The sequence below is a fragment of the Alternaria postmessia genome (genome assembly GCF_024291825.1).
Source record: "Alternaria postmessia strain BMP 2775 chromosome Unknown scaffold_7, whole genome shotgun sequence".
Lineage (NCBI taxonomy): Eukaryota > Fungi > Ascomycota > Dothideomycetes > Pleosporales > Pleosporaceae > Alternaria > Alternaria postmessia.
The window spans coordinates 418,433-435,741 of NW_026260080.1; the positions used below are offsets into that span (position 1 = coordinate 418,433).

Genomic DNA, 17,309 nt, shown 5'->3' on the forward strand with positions numbered 1-17,309 from the left:
GAGAGAATATGGCTTTTCGACATCGTATAGAGCGTTGCGCTGCAGAAAATTGGTTGTAGAAATCGTAGTCATTGCCTTGAGATTGGTACAATATAAATGAAGGACTATTCATGCTCGAGGATTCTAGTGGCGCATCCGTTCGAGAGCACATGTACTGGAATAAGCATGGCAGTAGTACCCCTCACCACGGCACACAGGCCCCCTCCATTGGCCTCTCGCATGCCACAGGAAGGCTGCAGATAGGAAATAGCCTTAAGCTATTAAGGTAAAACGCACAAGCACACGTCCGCGTAGTCTCATTGAAATGGACTCAACAAGTAGGGCAAATGTTTAGTGGAACTTCCGCAAGTCGAATCATCGCTGTGCGCACAAGCTTGCTGTTACTAGTAGAGACGTGTTCTCAATCCACATGATCCATCTTGATTTGTTTGTTGAAATTTGCGATAGGATTCAGCTTCGTCTGGCTAAGCGCGATAACGTTCCAATGTGTCTACATCGGCGCTCGCTGCTTGCGTCTATCAACTCTCCAGATCATAAAGTAGACATCCTCCAGTCCTGAAGTTGTACACAAAAGCCTTTCCCACAGGTCCTTCCCCGTTCGCTCCCCCTTCGCCTTTACTTTCTACCCACCTCGCCCTGTAGCCTAGCAGTAGGTCATGCAGCTCTTGCAGGTACTTCCTCTCAGCAAGCGGCATCTTCTGGATGAAGTAACGCCATGAGTCCGGGTCGCTGAGGCGTGTTTCCTTGAGAAGGTTCATCACCTCTTCCTTCGATTCGATGGCGGCGATGGGTGCAGACTGGAAGGCGGAGAGCAGATCTGTGGAGCGCGATTGCGCAGCCTCGACAATAGACCATTTGTTGCTCTTCTTCGATCGGTGCTGAGCTATGAGGACATCAACGTTCGCTTTTGGCGCACTGGTGGTGTTGTTTGAGCTTGGCGGGGCGGCTTTGATGAGGCGAGCTGCACTCCCTTCGCGCTCTTCACGGTCTCGGAGTTCGTTTCGGAGATAGTTCAGAAGATCTGGACTGCGCAGATCTGTGTCTTCCTTCTTTGCGATGGACTTGACTTTCAACTCAGGCTTATCGGGCGCAACGCCGTGCTTGATTACGATGACCCAGCTGTGCCTATCGTCGCGATAGTGACGTAGGATGTCTTCAATAGAGTGCGCATCGACAGCGAGTTCGGCGGTGTAACCATGGGCGATGAGGTCTGCTACCATCTTGATGCCCGTAGAGCGGAGAACATTGGGGTCGAAACTAGCGACGAGACAATCGCAGCGTCGTGGCATCCATGATATAGATGGGGTATCTTCTTCGGCATGTTTCCGTAGAAACGTCGACTTCTCAGGTTTCTTAATGTATCGACTCATGGAATTGACTAGCCGATCCCATCCTAGATTCACGCCCACGGCATGAGACGCAGCTGCTGGGTGTGCGTGACTGGAGGCTTTCGGGCGATATTCCTCGATCAGTTTGTCGTACCTTCCGCCTGCAGCAAGCACCTCTTTCTGCTTCGTATCGAAAAGACATTGGAAGAGAATGCCACCAGAGTAGAACTTCTCGTTGAAGCTGCTCAGCACGCTGATGTAGATTTTGCGCTTCACACTCCACAGCTTCGTGTAATTGATAACAGAACTCAGATGTGCAAAGATGACGTGCGTTCGTTCAAGGTACTTGGTGCCCTCGAATAATCGTCGCAGCTTCGCGAATGCCTTTTCCGGTGTGTCGCGCCAATCGAAACGCGCCAGGTCGTCTAACGAGGTCGATGGGATGCCAATGTCTGACGATCGTAATTCGTTGCGAATCAACTGCCAATTGTTCTTCCCAATATTCAGTTTACTGAGGGCCGCCTTGACCGCTGCGCGCTTTGGGACGCTGATCCTACAGAAATCCATGATCATTTCTAACAGATCGGCGTGATTCAAGTGGAAACACATCTGCGTCGACCGGAACGAAGGAAACTCATCAATGATCTCGTCAACAACCTTGAGAACCTCTGCTTCCTTCAAGGTAAGGTCGAGCGTGTCATAAGACAAGATATCGAAATCCGCCTCGCCGTTACTACGTGGAGCACTTCCGGTGTAGTTATCACGGTAGACGTGACCGATCGTGAATGTCTTCTCCAGAAAGACTCCGCCGCGACCGATACTACGCGCGTAGGGCAGAGTCAGATCGTAGGGCAGCTGGACCAAAGTTCCAGAAGGGTCGAAAAGTTTTACGACGTGGCTGTCTGCATAATGATCAGACCAAGGTAGTAGTACCTGACGTTGTATCTCAACAGCACCATGGCTCCGGAAGACCATGGCTAATCTGTCTCTAACAAGATTCTGCAGAAGCACGTCGTTGGCTTTTATCGTCTGGGTTGTCGCACTGAGGTCCCAAGCATGATCTTTCGCTTGGGTGTCAGGCTTCTGTGAGAAGAGAGCAGCCATCATTTTCGCGTAATGTGGCGAGTTGCGATCTGAAAGGGCTTTGAGAGCTTCCTTGACGGCTTCGTCCTCCATCTGGGCAGGTACCTTACCGCTTCTCAAGAGCTCAGTGCATCCTGGTCGCTCCGAGGGGCGATGGCTGATAAGCGACTTGATGATGCCACCTTGCAACGACTTTTCGGGGGTTTCAAATTCTTGTGGAAGATCGTGTTTTCGTTCACGCAACGACCGAATAACCTTGTCACGCTCCATGGCAGTCCTTAGGGGAAAACACATCTCGAAAAAGATGATGCCCATGGAGTACATGTCCACTTTGTTGTTGTAGTCGCCGATAACACTAGAGCTCAACTCGGGAGCAACGTAAAGTGCAGTGCCTACGCTTCGCGTCATGTCGCCACCGTCCTGTGTACCGCTGGAAGACTTCGTATCGGATCTCTGATATTGTCCACTAGTAGCTAGTCCGAAGTCGCCGATCTTGGGGACTTTAGCCATATCAATGAAGACATTGTCGGGCTTGAGATCACGATGTATGATACCATGACCATGGATATGAGCGAGCCCTTCGAGAATTTGCCGAAACAGCCTCCAGTACTCGTCTGGATCGTCGTACAGACCTGTACGAATCAAATCTCGTAGGGTTTGCTTCTCACAAAACTCCATTTGAATATACAAGATTGATCTTGACGACTTGGTAGGCATCGAATCGGACATGGCGCGTTTTTTGACTGCCGGCGAAAGCGATCCCAGGCTAGCCTCATCTTCTAAGCTAGGTCAGCCTATGATATGTTTGTAAGCTCAGATGAGATAAAACTTACCTGAATCGGAACCAAAGATTACTGCACCAACATCATCTTCCGACTCGTCGTCGGACCCGAATTCAATCTTAGGATACCCACTGGAGCTGATGAAGTCTAACCCCCCACCGCTTTTCCCGTGACCGCCACCATCTGTTGTCGTCGTGGTTGGAGAAACGTCCGATTCCCAGTCAGACTCATCTCCATCTGATGATGCAGAGTCGTAATCGTCATCGGCTTCAGCTTCTGGCCAGGCCGTGTAATACCGTACCACACAGCTATGGTTGAGCCGTGACAGAAGCATGACCTCTGAGAGGACCTCACTCAGTGCTGCTGCAGACTTTTGCTTAATCTTCTTGATGGCATAAAGGCGACCATCGACTTTGTTACGAGCTTTCACGACTTCACCGTATCCACCCTTGCCCAGGCGCCCTTGTTCGACCCAATCATTGGCGTATCGTGAATATGATGGAACAACGCCGGATGAAGACTCACGCCGTAGCCTATAACGACCCAACGACGTCGATGAGTTTCTAGAACGTACAGGCGTGGAAGGTCGTTCGTATACATCCACGTCGTCGCGCAAAAATTCGCATGGGATCAGGTCGAAGGCAGACGGTCGCTTCTTGGGATCAGGTTTGAAGAATTTGCGCAAGACTTCTTGCAATGGTTCCGAGCAGCCAAGGATATCTGACAGCTCCTTAGGCGAGTTGTACTTCCCAGGCGCATCGAACCCGAACAGCATCTGAAGGAAGGTGACTCCCAAGTCCCATACATCAGTCTTACGAGTGTGATGCGCATCCTGTGAGAGTTCAGGTGCTATCCAGTAGAACGATCTTAGTGGTTTTGTCGGTTGCACGTCTTGATACAGGCTTTGTAGGTGGTATAAGGAACCTTGGAAGCTAGCATCAGCCAGAAGCACTGTTATACCACCGCCAGAAGATCTCTTGAACAAGATATTGTGCGGATGAACGCGTTTATGGACTATTCCGTTGCGGTGATAAAAGTCTAGTGCTTCCAAGAGCTCAATGGTCCAGGAGCGAACTCGTGCGACCGGCAAGGGTCCATCATCGGCAAGTCGCTCGCCTAGGGACCCTCTGTCAGCGTGTTCCATCAGGACACTGATTTCCCACCCGGAGTCAGGAAGGTGCTCAACTTTGAAGTCCAGGACGGATAAGATGGCGCCTTGTCGTAATCTTTTAATCTCTTCCATCTCGTCTTCGAACCCCATAATAGCCTTCTTCAACTGAGGGTCAGCAGCACTTCCACCTCCTACTCGAGCCCGCTTCAATACTAGCGTAAGGGTCGTTGAACTACCAGCCGGTTTGACCAGTAGCTGTTCTGTTAGAGGGCCAGAACGGAAAGGGAGTGGGTTCTCAACACCGTTGCACTGGATTGTAGTATCTTCATGCTGAACGGTAATGGTCCTGTCGAAAGAAATGTAGTTGACATTCTCGCCGCTGGGGAAGTACGAAGGCGGAGTGATGGCAGATACACGATGCTTCTTGCGCTTTGCCATCAAGTCTTTCCGGCGCATTTCGTCGCCTACCATCTGCTGCAACAGGCGCTCTTCCTCGGCCTTTTCCTGGTCCCGCTTCTTCTGTAACTCTTCTTCTTGCTGTTTCAACTGTTCGACTGCAGCAGCTTCTTGCACTGCTCGCTCAGCATCCAGATTCTCGTAAGCTCCGTCCGTCTCGCGGACTGCGATCTCGTCCTCGAGTATCTCTTGGATGGCGGTCGCAATGTCGTAGATCATTACCTCGCCTACTAGTTCGCGAGTTCGGTTCTTTAGCAGGCCATAGAGCCTATCCCAGGTGCTTTTTCTTAGGCTGCCACCATCTTCTAGAGTAAGTTCGGGTAGCGTTTTAGGGTAGGTGGCAGTGAGTTTAGCACAAAGTGTAATGGAAATCTTCTCGTTGGAAAAGGATGACAACTTCAGGCGCAATACGCGATCTGTAGTTTTCTATGCTGAAGTTAGCGCTTGCCCTGAACTGAGATCGAGTCATCGTTGAGCAAATTGATATGTCGTGGTAACATCGAAACTCTGTGACTTACGCTCCATGCACCTTTGGCTTCTGATTCTTCATAGTCGTCCATGAAGACAGCCTTCAAGACTTCGCGCTCATCTTCTTGTGCCTTCTCGTAGGTTTCGGAGGTTTGCGACACCATCGGAGGTCGCGATTCTCCGAACGGGCTGGTTGGGCCCATCTCATCGTCGCCAGTCGGCGTACCTGTCGGCGTAGATGCATTATGCGTTTGTTTCTTATTCTTTGGTGTTCTTAGCGGTGCCATAGTGGGCTAGTGGTGATGATTGAAAAGGCCGTCATATAGGGTATCGACGGAGAGACTAGCAGCCGTAGCCGCTGCCCTTCACACTGCAGACATCTTCGACTGGTAAAAACTGCAGTGAAAGATGTTGAGAATGACGATAGAGACTTCGTGGCCAGCGCAGCGCACGTCAAGTAGCGGTCGGTGGGGGCGATATGTTGGCGAAGCCCCGCCATCCATGGGTCCGTTCCGCGCTATCCCTGCAGGCACAGGTTGAGCCGCCGGACGCGACTTTCTCATGTCTCGAGATCGACGAGCAGGAACAACAAACAGCATCGCACCTTCTTCCATTCCGGCAATGCGCTAGCAGTCTATCGCATGGTACGTCAGACGTGTTTGCGAACCATTCGCGACGGTACAGAGTCCACGAAGGCGCCTATTCCACTCTCAGCCCTCGCTCTCTGCGAGTAAACAACCCGCCAAACAAACACACGGATATACCCACCCAGCGCATTCGAAATCGCCATCACTTTCACCACCACGCCTGGCCCACGACTCTCGCCCCGAACGGCGATACACGCTTCATCATGTTTTCTTGGATTACCGGCCCGCGCATCACCAATGTGATCGAAGACCTCCAGCCTGGTACGTCGCACTGTGTTACGCGCCTCCTGCGGTTTGCTAACAGCACCAGAAAACAACTACGAGTCCACTTTTATCGAACCTCCAGAGACACCGGCCCATCAGTTCGCTGTCAAGGCTTTTAAGCATGCCATATTCGGAACACCCGCACCTGAGGAGGCAAAAGATGCTTCAAAGAAGAGCGAAAGGAAGGCAAGGATAGATGCAGCAAACGCAAAGTTCGAGCTCCCCGCACCGAAACAGAGCCGTCCACCCATCTCGCCGTCAAAACAGCCAGGCGGCATCCTCATGACGCCAGGCACCGCAAGCAAGGGAAGGAAGCAGGTGTCATTCGGATCGCAGGTGGTAGATAACGAAGGCAAGCGCGACAACATTGGCAAGACCGGCATACCCAACGACTGCCCTGGGAAGTTCCCTAGTCCTTGGACACCTGGCACGCACCTGAAGCTTGACCCCGAAAGTGACAAACGACCGCGTACCCGCCTCACCGAAGCCCTACTCGACGCGCGAACGACCACGCAACCAAAGTCGGGGCAGAAGCCCAAGGCGAGGGACGACAGCGACATCACAATAGATCTGGGTGCCCCACGATCCGAGTCTGGCAAATACTGGAAGGAGCAGTACGAAAGCTACGCGGAAAACAGCGAAAAGGAGATGAAGAAGGTCATTGCCAAGCAGCAGCTTGCTAAGAAGTTCGCCATGAAGAAGGATGGCGAAGCCACAGAACTATCTACCAAACTTGAGCAGGAACGCAAGCGGTACAGACAGCGAGAGCGGGATCTAGAGCAGCAGAACAAGGACCTCCAGGAACGGCTACGTCAAGCGATGGCCGAGAGCATGTCTTCGAGTATCGAAATTGCAGCGCTGAAAGCCCGAATCACGGTCTTGGAAGCGTCAGGCTCAATATCTTCCTCTGAGCTTCAACAGAACAAAGCTCCATTCGAGATATACGAGGATGCCAGTAGAGATCATGCACGATCGCCCACGCGTGGCTTAGAAATGGACCTTGAAGTTTCGTATGCTGCGAACAACAGCATGGCTTCTTCTACCAAAGAGAATTCGTCACCTAAGCCCCGCCGTAACCGCCGTGGTACTATCCCCGATACACTGAACCGACCAGTGCTTCCGTCCAGACTAGGAACAGCAGAGGGCGAGGCCTCCATCATCCTAGGCAGATCACCTCGTGCACCGGCACGTCCATTTGAAATCACTTTAGAGAAGGCGCTTGCGCAGCCTCAGCAAGAGCAACCACAGAGATCGCCACTGAAAATCCGCAGGCCAGATCCAGCCGACGAGAACAATGCGCCCACCGCAACTCTGCCCTCCAGTCCGTTGCCGATGCCATCGCCAGGTCTCGATCCCTGGATGGATATCAACAACAGTTCGATAGCGCAGATGGACAAAATGGCTCTACCAGTCTCTACTGGTCAGCCATATTCACGACCTGAGTGGAATCCGCCACCAAAACAGCATCGAGTGTCGAGATCTGTATCGCAAGTCAAGTCAACGGAGACAACTAAGTCAAGCGAGAAGACTACCGTGCCTGAGAAGAGCGACAGAAAAGCCGAACCCACTCGACGCAGAGAACGTGCGATGGAGAAGGCCACTCACGTCTCAGAGCTTGAGGCAACATCGGTTTCGTCGAAGAGAGCTGAGAAGCAAAAGCTAGAGGAACCCAAGACTGACGCATCCTCCCGTTCCGCTCGAAACGATGCCAAGTTCGATCTCTCGAAGGTCACCGCACACCATGCAGAAGGTTCTGCACAAGTGAAGCATGATCGTAGCCAGATGCTACCTGTCGACCGCAAAGAGCAAGCGAGAAGACGGCTCGAAGAGAGGAAGAAGTTGAGGAAGGCCGGTCCTTCGATTGTTGCATCTTGATTGCTAATCCGAATATTGGATACTAGAGTGTTTTGTTGCATTTTCTCCGGAGTATAGGATTACCATGGCTATTGGGTTCTGGGTCATTGCACGATACCTTCACATGCTTCATCGTTTACAGAATTCAATTGGATATTCATACATTGCTTCATGTACCTCGTACACAGCGCTCTACTATGCAAAAATGGGGTATCATCCCAAACGCCATCGAAAATGCTCGTTCGCTTATGCCAAAACCTTATTTCTTTCCCGCAGCAATAAGCTCCAACGCCTTGTAAACCGGCACATCAGTCTTCTCCAACTGTGCTCGTTGATAAGACGTCATCTTGCCTAAGACATATTTGCTTACGACATTCGGATCCCTACTCTCTGGTCTCCCAATCCCAACGCCTACTCTCCACCACTTTACCCCTCCAAGGCTTTGTTGACAGCTTTTTATGCCATTGTGACCTTTTGCGCTGGCGCTACCGTCGCGGACTGTCACTTTGCCTAGCGCAGATTCAAGTTCGTCGTGTACGACTACTAGTCTGCCTTCTAACGTCGCACTTCCAGAGGCCTGCCGTAAACCACGTAACCACTCATTGTATGCCCGGAGTACGCCACTCCCACTGACGTTCATCAATGACGTGGATTGCCAGAACGTCCAGTCATCTTCTGTGCTTTTGTCTGTTGCTACTCTTCGGTACCCGGTCAGACCAAATGCCATGTGTGTAGTCGGAGGCCGTGACACTAGGCCTGATAGGCCTCTTTGAAAGCCTTCATAGCGTTTTGCTTCGGAGAGTGCTGAGGTGACGACGTGACCTGCGGAGTGTAGTGTATTGGCATACGCTGAGCCTGGGTTGCCGATGGAGGCTACGAGGAGAGGGTAAGCGGTTTGAGCAGCGGGTTTCGCCATTGAGATTTCTGGCGGTATTGTTATGGATGAAGCGTCAGATTCTGCAACAAGCCTGCGATTCTGCTTCGGGGACTTGTTGGAAGGTTTGCGGGGTTGGTTCGCCGGAGTCTCGGTATCGGATTGCGTGGGCGTTGGAAGGGCGGAGTCGTGCCTTTGCTTCTCTTGTTTGCGTTCCTCTTTGCGAAGCTGCTTCCGCTTTCTTCGTCTGGCGGCTGCTGTGGTGGGCTCGTCGCTGCTGTAGTCGCTGTCTTCAGGTGGTGAGGCTTGGACATTTTCGTGGAGATCGGCGGCAGGGATTAGCGAAGCCGTAGGGCTCGCCACGTGCGCACGTGTGGTCGCGTCTGACATGATATGGGATGAAGAGAGAGTTGTGACGGTGATCGCGACAAGATTATGCGGAACGAGCTTCTCTTAATCCAGTTAATACCTTGTGCTTTGACTTGCTCTGTGAAGTGAGCCGTGGGACGTCATAACAGGCGCTGTGAATTGTTCCGATCACAGCCACACGTAAGAGTCATAGTGGATTGGTAAGGGCGCTGCATCGCAAGCCGCCCTTTTCAAGATGATACGGATATGTCATCATAGGAGAAGTATGGCTTTTTGCAAACTTCTCGGGTGATTAGCATGTGTATAGTGATTTGAGACGCGAATCGGAAGGTACAGATCGTGGGATCTCTTGGCGTACATCATTGCTCAGGAACAAGGGTCTCGGTGCCGCATTTCACCCTAACTAACCCCGATAACATCCGCCACCTGCGCGCCGACAGCCGTGTAATCAGTAACTTCTTCAACCACTCGCTCAAAAAAGATCGTGCACATCAAAACCTCATTTTCTATCTCTTCGTCATCTCAACATGTCCGAGCGGCCGGCAACACCACCACGAGCGACTCGCTCAGCGGGCAAGCTTCCGCCTAATCCTCCCACCCCCGAGCAGATCAGGCGCATGGAAGAGGCTCGCCTGAGAGCAAAGGCGCAGGCGCAACAAGCACAAGCATCGAAACCTACACCAGCGCCTGCCGCCGGTACCAAGCGAGCATACTCCTCTATCACAACCGCGCAGACTCCAGCGACCCTTCGCAACGCTGCAGCGGCATCACCCGCCAAACGCGATCAAAATGGCTTCATACAGCCACCATCGAACGACTATATCCAACCGGCAAAGAAATACGCGAGATCGGACTTCATCGAATATGATTTCAGTAAAATGACGGATACGAAGGGCGGTTTCCTAAGCACCGTAGACGACCCGCACAACAAGGCTATGTGGAAAGGGCAACAAAAGGAAGAGCAAAAGCCAGAGGGCGTATCAATGGCAGAATGGGAAAGGGAGCGTATAAGACGGAAGCTTCGTGCCAACAGGGCCGGTCCATATGAGCCTGGTATCTCCATCTTGGACACGGTCAATGGCAAAGAAGAAGAGGATGAGGAAGCAGCACTGCTTGAGGCTGCTGAGAACGCCGAGATCGAGAGTGGGACATTCAAAGGCAAATATGGCGATGGCAAGCGTGACGTCAAGGGCAAATGTCGGGAATGTAACAGTCTCGAGATCGATTGGAAGTGGCAGGACATATTCGGCATCGGCATCTGCAATATCTGCAAGGAGAAATTCCCAGACAAATACTCTCTCCTCACCAAAACCGAAGCGCGAGACGACTACCTCCTTACCGACCCCGAACTCAAAGACGAAGAACTCCTACCTCATCTTGAACGACCGAACCCGCATAAACAATTCTTCCACCCCATGCAACTTTTCTTGCGTCTTCAAGTCGAAGCGTATGCTTTTAGTCCGCAGAAATGGGGCTCAGCAGAAGCATTAGATGAGGAGTACGCGAAAAGGCAGGTTGTGAGCAAAGAGCGGAAACAAAAGAAGTTCAAGAACAAGTTGGAGGATCTGAAGAAGCGGACGAGGGTAGAAGCATACAAACGCGCGCGATTAGCGGGTGACGGCGGTGACGCGCAATTTGGGCAAAAGATCAAAGGCAGGTACGATAGGCATGAGCACGAGTGGGGCAGGAGCGTACTTGATCCTGAGACGGGTATGACAAAGAAGAGGTGTGAGGAGTGTGGGATGGAAGTTGAAGAATTGGAGTTTTAGATAAGCTCGAGTGGCATGGCAATGCGTCGCGCCAGATGATACCCATATTTGCATTTCTTGTCCTTTACATCCATGGGTTGGTAGCAAGCGTTATGTAGTGAGTCCTTATACCACATTACGTCTAGCGTAGAATGTGGAATTGACTTGCATCTTGTCATCGACCCGCAAGACGAGCCGCACTTCGCCTCATCCCTGGCACCTGCCCTCCACGCCATGAAGCATTGTGGTCCAAATTCCATGACCATTCAACTTAGTATATATAATTACATATCGAGCTCTTAGTCATCGAAACAGCTTAAGGGCCGGTAACTCAGTGGTAGAGTGTAGGACTGCAGTTCACCAATAAACCGCCTTCCCGAAGTCACCGGTTCGACTCCGGTTCGGCCCTTCCTTTTTTTGGACTATGTCCTTTTTGCTCGCTCTGACAATCTCTCTTCTCTTCCAAGAAGGCTGGAGTTGGTCTGCAATTTCTCGGTTTGCAGTTGCGACAATCATTTTTGCTTCGTGGGCGAGCACAGTGGGCCAAAGCTGTGTACTCTGCTCTATATTGCAGGAAAATGATAAACACATAGTCTACTACAATCGACTATGGCTTGGTCGAGAACCGGTACTGGAGTTGCAGATGCCGACAAGTCCGTCTGATGCTGTTACACACTATCTTTCCAATTGGTATAGTATAGGAACAGTGCATAGCGATAGGAATGTTTGTGAGGACGTTGGAATACAGTCAGACAGCTCGTCGATCGTACAACATGTTCTCCGCACCGAGCTGACCTCCAGGTGCCATTTAGTACTAGCGTCGGGTTTAGACACAATAATGCCGAAGCATTACAACACGAAGCGCAGCATATATGTAGACACCCTTGGCTCATGCTTTCGAATATTTCGATTTGATGACCGTAAGACTGCTTTCCCGTTTTGTACCCCGATCAGTCTCCCTCAGCACTGCACCAAGGTCGTCGTTTTCACGAGTGCATCCAAGATACTACGCGTCCGCAATGTCGCCTATTCCCATCGTCGTCTGTGGCAGAAACCCAAATATCGCAAAGGCCGTAGCTGAGGGCGTCAAACCAGAATACGATGGTATGCTTGGATATCTTGGTCGAACTAGTATGTGCGCGGGGAAATGTAGCTAACCTCATCATCTTTCAGTAATCCACATCAACCTCTCTGTCGAAGAAGCAACATCTTCGATACCTCTAATCATTTCGTCCAAGACCCCACCCAATAGCTCCTCCAACATTGGCTCCCAGAATTACGGCACCAGGCCTGCTGTCGTAGCTCTTGGGGGTGGTTTCAACGATGAAATGTTCGAGGAGATCAAAGGTTCTTGTGGAGATGAGAAGATGGTATGGGTGCGCACAGATAAAACCAGAACCGGCGAGATGCCGGATTTCAATGATCACGAGGCGTATGGAAAGGCGACCGGGGCGCGGCTGAAGAAGTGCTTGGATGAGTTGAAAGTTGGGAGGGACGGCGGTCAAACGGAAGGGGTGTGGTTCTTCTAAGTAAGATTCGAGTATATCGACACGAGCAAGTGCATGGCGTTCCTACAGTCATTTTTGTTGTGGGCACTATTCCAAGGGGCGTGCGCTAAGGTCTCTTCCGCATCAGCCAGTACGTGTCGTTTTTTGGTTCCGTTGAAGAGAAAGAACGTGGGATACTAAGGTCAAAAGAGAAGACTTTGCGTACTTCTACAAGTACTTCAGTACCGCTGACATGTGATGATTTTGGCTATTTTTCAGCATGATCCTTCTACTCGTATGTTGCTCGGTCTGCGCTGTGTTTGTATCGCCACATGCCTCTGGATGAACAAAATCGGCCATGACATGTACTCATGCAATTGATGTTTCAGGGAAGCGCTGGGGCTAGTTCGAAACCATATGATACTTGTATCTAGACTTCGGAGTACCAATTCCAATGGACCTTCTTCATTATATGTCTCGCAAGGGCAAGAAGTCGTCTCATACGGCGTTGTGGGCGTAATTTCGAAGAAGTACAAAGTGGTTCATAGTAAATTTTGGAACATTTTTTTAGAATGCGATATTATAGAAATACAAAGAGGGCGCAAATCAGGATGCGTTTTATACCCCGAGTACCAAGGACAGTACGGACAACGCATAGCGCTGGTATTCGGATGTTGAAATCTCTTTCGTCAATCAGGTCATTCTTTTACTGGCATTCGTCTTTCGAGCTCCTCAATCATGACATCGAGACCTCTCATCTTTGGTGTAACGATTCGAGAAACGAAATACGTTCTTTGAAGACACCAAGTCGTCTCCAGGCATACACCGTGAATTGAGTATTTTTGTTTGGAAGAAGAGCAAGATTCACACACATAGAAACTTTGTTTCTACATTTTGGGAAAATCTAAGCAACTGAGTATGCTATGAGAAGGCAAGAATCTTCATGAGAGAAGGGAAAGATTTATATGTTCACCGATCTAACCCAGTCTCAAGTACTTAGCACGACTATGCAGCTTGGATACACTCGATTCAATAAGGAAGTTTTGTCAGAACCATGTCTCCTCGCGAGTGCCAGCGCACATATTGCATCTACGCTTTGTGTTCTTGGTTGTGTTCGAGAACTTGGGGATCTCACGCTGTATCTAAGACAGTCGCAGCAACACACCAACATCGCGTGTGATCATAACCATTTTAGCTCGTTCCCGTGAGTGAGGCCGTTTGGAATTTGGGCGGAAAAAGAAGGAAAAGACATGCATGTTGCTGTGGCGCACTTTCAAACAGCAAACATACCATAAATCTTCAGCCTTTTCGTACTTGTGTATTGCAAGAGGGGCTGATAGAAATAACTGCTCACGAGACGTGTAATGTGCCTACAGTTAAGAACCAACTGGAGAGAATCAAGGTCCATCCTTTCTTTGAACACGTTTTTGAGAGGCTTGTGAACGTGAGAGCAGGTTTACGACTCGTGTTTGGTTTCTGCAACATGGAAGAAACAGTATTGGTCTTTTGAAAGTCAAAACGAACAGACATACAGCATAGACATAGCAGTTTTTGGTGTTCATATCTTTGTGCAGAGATAAGAGCACTAAACCACGGCGGAAGATTTTAGGTCCAGTCCTCAGCGCTGAGACCATAGTAGCGGTCCTAACAACATTTACAAAGAGCACGCTAAAAGCTCATACGATGTTCGTCCAGTATTTTTGGGATCTTGAAACATGGTTGAGTAGAAGCCTGAGCTGTCGAAGGTGTAGTAACTTTTTAAGATTCGGTCGCTCACACCACCATGGCTTGAGTTGGTCTCTTTTTTTTTTGGTACCTGTGCCTTGACATGTTCTCCGAGTCCAACATCACACCATCTTCACCATCGCTGCGAGCTAGACCAGCCATAACCCAGGTCGTTTAGCCTTTTTGTCCTGCAGCAGATCGACTCCCTATGGCCAACCTTCGAGTTGTTTTGAGGATTTAGACTTGATTATGAGATGATGCTGTGAAACCTCCAAAAAAGGAGACCTTGATCCACGATCGGAGTTGTTGCAAATGTTGAGCGAGGAAATCAGAACAGGCCATGCCCCGTATCTTATGTCGTTTTGGTATTATGTGGGAAATGGTTGATATGCGAACAAGTAGAATGGGAAGGCGAGCGTATGGTTTTATACACTTTTTAGTACCAAGCTCGGAATCCGTGCTCAATCTGTACAGTAATGTCAGCCTTAAAATCATCTCAAAGAACATCCATGTGTTCACAAAAAACCAACACCACGTGGTCATGGGAACATTCGAGAATTTGTTTAAATCTTTCATTATTCTTCATTAACACTTAGCGCTTTTACCGCGCAAGGTATCTATCATTATCCACCACATTGCTCTAGTACTTGTTCCAGTACTGGCCGCGACCCCTCCTCTTGCCCTTGACATCGGCCTGCTTGACAACAAAGACACCACGGTCAATGGTGTTGATGACAACGTAACCAGATTCAAAGGTGTAGGCAGACCAGGTACCAGCGTCCCAGAGAGCGTCACCGCCGCCGGGCTTGACATCATCCGGAGGGTAGACATCGAAGTAGGCAATCTCCTTGACCTTGGAGCCGTCAGGAAACTTGGGGATGCTGGAGACGTCAAGGATACGGAGACCGGCCTGGTAGTTGGATTGGTAGTCAAGACCGTCGTAGACGTATTGGTTGTGGTCGACAGAGCGGGTGGTGGTCTTGTAGTAGCCGGTGACGACGGGCTTCTCAAGGTTCTGGATGTCCCAAATGTAGGTCACAGCGAAACCATCTTTGGCGGGACTGTCAACAGCAGTGCGGTTGGGGTCGATTTGGCCCTCGTCAAGCTCATCGTCCATCACGATGTGAGTTTGCCAGTAGGGGTCGAGAACCCAACCCTGATGGGTGTAGGAAGCTCCAACGTAGGGTGTGCGAGAGATGATGGCACCAGCGTTACCGAAACCCTTCTTGTTGGTGACGTCGTAGATGGTCAGAGTGTCCTCGTTGTAACCGTAGCAGATGTCACGGCCGTAGTACTTCTTGTGAGGTCCACGGTAGACAATGCATTGAGCGTCGTGAGTGTAGCCGTCCTGGCCGTTGCAACCCTCGACGTAAGGCTTGGTGGGATCGTCCATGTTGATGAACATGGGTCCACCAGCACAGGTGTCATTACGACCGGGACGACCGCCAGCACCGCAGGCGACGGCATAGTTCTTCTCCTCGTTGGCGACGACAGTGTGGGTACGGCCCTTGATACCCTGGTTGATGTCGACAAGGGCAGTGTCCTTCTTGATATCGAAAGTGTAAGGCTTCTTGGGAGAGAGCTTGAGCAGCTTCTTCAGGTCAAAGACCTGGACGTGGTGACCAACACCCTCGGAACCAACAATGAGGCTGTCACGAACGACCTTGATCTCACGCCAAATAACGGAGTCGTTGTTGGCGGGAAGGCGTCCAAGGTACTCCAACTGACCGTCCTTGGTAACTTCGGAGAAAGAAGCACCGTAAGTCTGACCGATGGCAATCTAATTGGAATTAGTTTTGGTTCGCTTTTATCCAGAGGATAATCCGGTATAACAGGGATTACTTACGAAGTCACGGCCCTTGTGCGACCAACCCCACGAGCCACTTCCCTCGCCAATGGCATCACCGAGCTCCTCGTGCGTCTTGAAGTCGTACAGATCGATGTTCTTGCACTGTGCTAGTGTTAATTGGGAATGGTTTTGGTGGAATGATCTTTCTTACCTTGTAGGTTTGGTCGGCATCTCCCTTGACAGCCTCAACACGGCCGTGCTTGCACTCAATCTTGTTCTTGTTGGAGCGCTTGTGGGAGAAGCCATTCCAGCGCTTGCTGTCGTAGTTGCCAGCAGCGCGCTGCTTAGCCCATGCCATCTCCTTGCCGGACATCATGAGGTCCATGACCTCTCCAGAGGCATATTGCTGGTGGGTAAAGCCATGAGCGGCGACCAAAGGCAGCAAAGCCGTGGTGATAGTAGCCCACTTCATCTTTGCGAACAAGACTGCGGATTGACGGTTGGCAGTTGATGATGATCCGAGAACCTGGGAGCAGGTTACAACACTTTATATATCCTCCCCTCTCTGCACCACCCTCTCGGAAGCACCGACCTGCCATGATGCCGTCGCGTGCAGGACGCCGTAGATGACTATCATGAGCAGACCTTCCTATCGCAGGTACTCCGAAAAGTTAGTATAAGCAACCAAGGCCGTATAGAAGCAACGACAGCGGCCGTTGTATGCAGCAAGGTCCTGGGCGAACCTTGGTGAAGTCTTGGGCGTGATTTTTGCAGGCAATCGTTCATGTACGCCGAGAATAGTGTGGTGCTTGGCAAGCATTCCGCCTTGGATTCGAGCATGGGAGCATGGAACTACGGCTGGTGTACCCCAGTATACTGCAGGGCATGCTGGTCGAGGCCATGGCGGGGCTACACAGACGCAGTGCAACCTAGGGTGGGATCTTCTTGAGCGGAGATGGGGATTGGTAGATAGCGTAGCCTAAAGAGGAAGCTGCTTTGCTTGCCAAGAATGACTGGACCCCATGCGCGCCACGACCAAATAACCGTGAGGAGCTTTGAACCTGACTATTGATTCTAGAGAAAGTGGTGAACTGGATGGTGTAAGCCGACGATAGACTTTAGCCGGATCGATGCTGTGCGTGGATACACGAGGACATTCCAGGCAAACTTCCGTCAAGAGGATGCTGCGTGTCAGATGTCGCCATTCCGGTGCTCAAGAGTGTGCTTGAATCCGACTAAAAATGGAAAACCTCGCTCTTCCGATCTATGCGGTAGGCAACGGAATGCAAAAGAACGGAAGTGGAGTTGAACCGAAGCGCGCCTA

At 50.7% G+C, this 17,309-nt stretch overlaps 6 protein-coding genes and 1 non-coding gene across 7 annotated transcripts; 4 read left to right on the forward strand and 3 right to left on the reverse strand.

The window, feature by feature from the left end:
- Positions 1-518: 518 nt before the first annotated feature.
- J4E82_001903 (uncharacterized protein) lies at positions 519-5,515 on the reverse strand (the record flags this gene model as incomplete). The annotated part of the gene is made up of 3 exons (XM_051728210.1): positions 519-3,190; positions 3,245-5,186; positions 5,279-5,515. 3 exons carry the CDS (start codon positions 5,513-5,515, stop codon positions 519-521), a joined length of 4,851 nt encoding a protein of 1,616 aa, XP_051592092.1.
- Positions 5,516-6,078: 563 nt separating this feature from the next.
- On the forward strand, positions 6,079-8,014 carry J4E82_001904 (uncharacterized protein; the record flags this gene model as incomplete). The annotated part of the gene is made up of 2 exons (XM_051728211.1): positions 6,079-6,136; positions 6,186-8,014. 2 exons carry the CDS (start codon positions 6,079-6,081, stop codon positions 8,012-8,014), a joined length of 1,887 nt encoding a protein of 628 aa, XP_051592093.1.
- Positions 8,015-8,252: 238 nt separating this feature from the next.
- Positions 8,253-9,257, reverse strand: J4E82_001905 (uncharacterized protein; the record flags this gene model as incomplete). The annotated part of the gene is made up of 1 exon (XM_051728212.1): positions 8,253-9,257. The coding sequence occupies one exon, from the start codon at positions 9,255-9,257 to the stop codon at positions 8,253-8,255; it is 1,005 nt and encodes a 334-aa protein (XP_051592094.1).
- A 506-nt stretch (positions 9,258-9,763) lies between these two features.
- J4E82_001906 (uncharacterized protein) lies at positions 9,764-11,005 on the forward strand (the record flags this gene model as incomplete). Its single annotated transcript, XM_051728213.1, has 1 exon — positions 9,764-11,005. One exon carries the CDS (start codon positions 9,764-9,766, stop codon positions 11,003-11,005), a length of 1,242 nt encoding a protein of 413 aa, XP_051592095.1.
- A 299-nt stretch (positions 11,006-11,304) lies between these two features.
- Positions 11,305-11,393, forward strand: J4E82_001907. Its single transcript has one exon. It is a non-coding gene; the product is annotated as a tRNA-Cys (tRNA).
- A 610-nt stretch (positions 11,394-12,003) lies between these two features.
- J4E82_001908 (uncharacterized protein) lies at positions 12,004-12,513 on the forward strand (the record flags this gene model as incomplete). Its single annotated transcript, XM_051728214.1, has 2 exons — positions 12,004-12,088; positions 12,158-12,513. The coding sequence occupies 2 exons, from the start codon at positions 12,004-12,006 to the stop codon at positions 12,511-12,513; spliced, it is 441 nt and encodes a 146-aa protein (XP_051592096.1).
- A 2,323-nt stretch (positions 12,514-14,836) lies between these two features.
- J4E82_001909 (uncharacterized protein) lies at positions 14,837-16,457 on the reverse strand (the record flags this gene model as incomplete). Its single annotated transcript, XM_051728215.1, has 3 exons — positions 14,837-15,976; positions 16,043-16,147; positions 16,197-16,457. The coding sequence occupies 3 exons, from the start codon at positions 16,455-16,457 to the stop codon at positions 14,837-14,839; spliced, it is 1,506 nt and encodes a 501-aa protein (XP_051592097.1).
- Positions 16,458-17,309: the final 852 nt, after the last annotated feature.